The sequence below is a fragment of the Nematolebias whitei genome, chromosome 13, assembly GCF_014905685.2.
Source record: "Nematolebias whitei isolate Nwh7 chromosome 13, NemWhi1, whole genome shotgun sequence".
Lineage (NCBI taxonomy): Eukaryota > Metazoa > Chordata > Actinopteri > Cyprinodontiformes > Rivulidae > Nematolebias > Nematolebias whitei.
Window position 1 is genome coordinate 41,960,070 of NC_056510.1, and position 4,988 is coordinate 41,965,057.

The window sequence follows — 4,988 nt, forward strand, 5'->3', positions numbered from 1 at the left end:
GATCATTGGGACACTCAAACCCCTCCACCACGGTAAGGTGGCAGCCCAGGGAGGGGTTTATTAATTCAATTCAATTCAATTCAAAAGTACTTTATTAATCCCAAAGGGAAATTATTTGTTGCTGTAACTTGTTATCCTCATTTCATTAAGAGATGTTATAGATACTGATGGCTGTAGACAGGAAGGATCTCTTGTAAAGGTCCATCCCACAGTGGATCCTAAGAAACTGGCTGCAGGTGCCGTCCGATCCGTCCACCCAGACTCAGCTGGCCTCTCGGTTCCCCTGGGCTGTAGGACCGCCTGAATGCCGGGCAGAACTCCTCCCAGAGCGATGGCCACTCCTCCCAGCAGTCTGTTGAGCTCCTCGTCACTGCGGACAGTCAACTGTAGGTGCCGAGGGACGATCCTGTCCTTCTGCTGTCATGAGTCGTGTTTCCTGCTAGTTCCAGGATCTCTGTGGTTAGGCACTCGAGCACAGCTGGCAGGTAGATGAGAATGCGTCCACAGAACATCCTTTTCAACTCATTTGAGATTTGGGGCTGTAGTCCTTGTTGCCATGGTTACGCATCCTAACAAATGTCCAAAACTAAAAAAGTTTCAGTAAAAATCCTTCCAGCTACACAGCATCTGATACCAGAGGAAACAATCATCCAAAAGAAATGTGATTTACATCCAGAAAAAGAGGAATTGAAGTTTCCAAAAGGAAAAATCTCAGAATGAAAGTAACAGAGCTGCTCCAACATGCAGCCACCTTGAGTGGCACAATTCTAGAACTTTTAGTGGGATTAGTGGGTTAAGAGAAGAATCCAAACAACACGTCTTCATAAGTAATGGAAAAGTCTTCAAGAATATTTTGGGCAATAAGTATCTTGCCAGACAGTACATAAGGAAGGACATGACCAGAATAAATGACAGAGATCTTCTTCACAGAGTTGCAGAATGAGCAGCTCATGTCAATGTCCTTTTTGTATCGTTGAAGGGAAGACTTGCAGGGATAAAAACGATGGATAATCTTAAAGGATACTTCTTCGATTTTATTAATAATCAAATATTTAGATGGAAGACACAGATTTTTTTTCCATATCAGGTCTGATGCAAAGTTATTGCAATAAGAGACAACAGAGACCATGTCCTTCTGGAATAAGACACGTATGTCACGGTTGTTTTTTCTCTTTTTAGTGGAAAAACAGATTTGATCAATTCTAGAGTCAGCAGGTTCAAACATGGTGGAGTCAGTAGAGAAGTTATAGAGGACTTAAGAAGCATTATAACACCAGACGGGATAGCATCAAAACCAAACGTGTTTTCCTTTGGTGGTATAGAAATGCCAAATTGCTTAGAAGTTCAGAATACGACATTAAAACACAACCAGGATTAAATAGCTGCTGAACTAAGATGATTCCATGTTCAAATCAATTTTCCAAGAATAAATATTTACGTTTGTATAAAATGTCTCCATTGTTCTAAATATAACATGGGGTGAGAAATTGTGCTTATAAATTAAAGTCCAGGAAAGAAGCACTTGTTTATGGAAATTAGAAAGTTTTATGGGGAGTTTTTCAATGTTGTAGTTGCAAAAAAGAGCAAAATCAAGGCCACAAAGTTTTGAGAATAAATAATTAGGTTTAAAATTCCAGACTGAGGACGAGGTCATCAAGACTGATTTTCTGGATTCTTCCATGCAGATCTCTACAGCATTTTATCAATGACATCACTTGTTTACAGAAAGAGACAACGCTGGATAAGTTCAGCGGGCGATGCCTCCTGCTTTAGTTAACTGAATTCTTCCTCTAATTGACAAATCTCCTTGACGCCAAGAATTCAGGTCTTTTCTTGCACATTTCTTATAATGGGGTCAAAGTTCAGAGCACATCTAGTGTTTTGATCCTTGTTGATCGTTGTGCCGAGACAGGTCTTTAACAGGAATATTATGAATGGAGGACGACGTCACAACTTGTTTTCTTCTTAACCCGCTCGCTGTTGTCCGTCATCTAATGGCGACAAAGAGTTCCTACACATTTTATTTTTGTAATTTCAGTGCTAGTTTGTAGTTTTTAGCTGCTTAATTCTAATTTATCAATCACTGCTATAGATTAGCAATGTTCTTGCAATATTTTATAATAGAGATTGAAACACTGCAGTTTAAATAACTTTTAAATGTTTATGTTTCATACACTACAGCTGCAAAACATCTGGTCTTCACTGAGTCTGGCCCTTCCTTCTTTACCCTCGTCCATTTTAAAGCATCTAACAGAAATGTGAACATTTCTATTACAATATAAATACTTATTTATTTTGACGTTTCTGCCAAATTTGGAACTTTCTGTGAAACAAAACCAAACGTGCAATTTATTATTTTGAATCTCACATCATCTCTCACAACTGATTTAAACTATTCCCTCACATTTTTTACATGTTATATTGACTTTAATCCTCTGAAAGTTTTTGTCTTTTTTCACAAGCAAATAAAATGGATACTAAAGCTGCTTCAGCAACACGGTCAGTACAGTAAGTTTTCACACTCATAAACACTTACAGAAATGTTTACATGACTCAAATAAAACCTGGAGTCTGCTTGAAGTTTTATTTGGAGTGAAATGTATTTGTCCTGCCATCAGAGGGCAACGTTTGCCCTTCAGTCTGACTCCTGTTAGTTCCTGTTTCACCAAAGCACAAAGGGTTTCTCTGAAATATGACAGGAAGTGACTCAGCTGAGCTGTTACTTTTGGATAGCCGGGGAACTACACACTGTTGTACTCTGTTAGAGCATGTTCGCTTGTTCTAAGAGGAAAACATCCATCCATCCATCCATCCATCCATCATCTTTACCCGCTTCTTCCTTTTTGGGGTACGGGGGTCACCGGTGCCCATGTCCAGCCATCACTGTGCGAGGGGCAGGGGACACCCTGGACAGGTCTCCAGTCCATCCCAGGGACACATAATAGAGACAAACAACCATTCACGCTCTGTAAGGGGGCAGCACGGTGGCACAACTGGTAGAGCTGCTGCCTCTCAGCGAGAAGGTTGCCAGTTCAAATCCTGGTCTGGGGGCCTTTCTGGGTGGAGTTTGCATGTTCTCTCCGTGCATGCATGAGTTTCCTGTGGGTACTCCAATTTTCTCCCACAGACCAAATGCATGTTAGGCTGATTGGTAACTCTAAATTGTCCCTAGGTGAGAGAGTGAATGGTTGTTTGTCTCGGTTGTCTCTATGTGTCCCTGTGATGGACTGAAGACCTGTCCAGGGTGTCCCCTGCTTCTCACAGTGACTGCTGGACATGGGCACCGGCGACTCCCGTGACCAAAAAGGAAGAAGCGGGTAAAGATAATGGATGGATGGAACTGTAAGGTCGCCGGTTCGACCCCCCAGACTGATAAAATCAAAATGTAAGTGTGAAAGGTTAATCCACCCACATCTGTCTCCACCCTCCTTTACCCCACTCTGGGCCCTTGAGCAAGGCCCTTAACCACCACCATCTCCTCCCCTGGGCACCCCACACAGCAGCTCTCCGCTCCACACAGAGGCTGCGGCAGCTCGGTGCTCTGTGGTTGCGTCAGGAAGAACATCCAACTTAAAATAATTGTCAAGTCTTTGTACGAGTTAGTTCATTGTTCTGACCCCTGAAGAACCCTTAACAAAAAGTAGTACATTTCAAGTTCAGTTTTGCAAGTCTACTTTAAGTTAAGTATAAGTATATCAAGTATACTACACACCATACTTGTAGTGTACTAGAAAGTATACTGATTTAATACTTGTTTGGACTAAATTGGGACATTTTTTATACTATTTTTAAGTATATCAAATAAAGTTTATAAAAAGTAAACTTCAAGTACACTTCCTCATTTTTAGTGTAAAATAAGTATACTTGTAGTGCACTTAAATAAACTACTTTTTGCTAAGTGAAGGGAGCATCAATAGAAAAGTCCTGATGGAAGCTCAATCATTGATCAGCCCATTTCTCTGTCCAAGAGACTACAATGACTTCTTCAGATGTTTCAAAAACATGAGCTGAAAGTCTAGACTAGATATATAGAGCGTTAGAGTTGTCGTGACTACTGCAGTACTTTCACACATTTTTAATGTCAGAAGAACAGTTGATCTTTCGGCAAGAAAAAAGTTCAAAGTGTTTGTGCTTTTATTTTGATAGTCGAGCGGAAGTCGTGTTGCGCGGTGTGGTTTCTTTTCCTGGTGGATTGTTGTCACAACAATCGATACTTGGGTCGGTTCGGAGCGACGTGTCTCGGCTTCTTCTCCACTTGTCCTTGTCTGAGTGTGGCACGAGCTGGTTCCAGGATGGTTAAAGTGTCGTTCAACGCAGCTTTGGCCCAGAAGGACGTAAAGAAAGACGCAGAGAGTCTGATCCCGGAGGACAAGGTGAGCAAAAATGGCTCCGAGCTCAACGTCATCCGAGCTTTGAACTCTGCTTGAAGAAGCTGAAATCAATAGTTAATGTGTCGTGCAACACTTACTTCTCTTAGCCCAACTTTAAGTTGTTCACTATTTCATAAACTTTCCGTCCTAGCAGCTTTGGTCGTGTTTTAAGTTTTTAACGTCTTCCTCGTTTTGCTGATTCCGCTCGTTTCTCCTGAGCTTCGAGTCTGTAAAACAACATTTAAGACGTTACAATTTACATCCTGTACTTTCGTTACATTTTACATCCTGTACTTTCGTTACATTTTATATCCTGTACTTTAGTTACATTTTATTTCCTGTACTTTCGTTACATTTTATATCCTGTACTTTAGTTACATTTTATATCCTGTACTTTTAGTTACATTTTATATCCTGTACTTTTAGTTACATTTTATATCCTGTACTTTAGTTACATTTTATATCCTGTACTTTCGTTACATTTTACATCCTGTACTTTCGTTACATTTTATATCCTGTACTTTAGTTACATTTTATTTCCTGTACTTTCGTTACATTTTATATCCTGTACTTTAGTTACATTTTATATCCTGTACTTTTAGTTACATTTTATATCCT

The 4,988-nt window shown here is 40.2% G+C and overlaps 1 protein-coding gene across 2 annotated transcripts in view; it reads left to right on the plus strand.

Moving 5' to 3' along the window:
* Positions 1-4,147: 4,147 nt before the first annotated feature.
* Positions 4,148-4,988, plus strand: part of itm2bb (integral membrane protein 2Bb) — a 38,412-nt gene continuing 37,571 nt past the window's right edge. For both annotated transcript variants that reach the window (XM_037686639.1, XM_037686640.1), the window contains exon 1: positions 4,148-4,373. In XM_037686639.1, the coding sequence (XP_037542567.1) occupies positions 4,293-4,373 (81 nt within the window). In that variant the 5' untranslated portion in view covers positions 4,148-4,292. The remainder of the gene's footprint in view (positions 4,374-4,988) is intronic.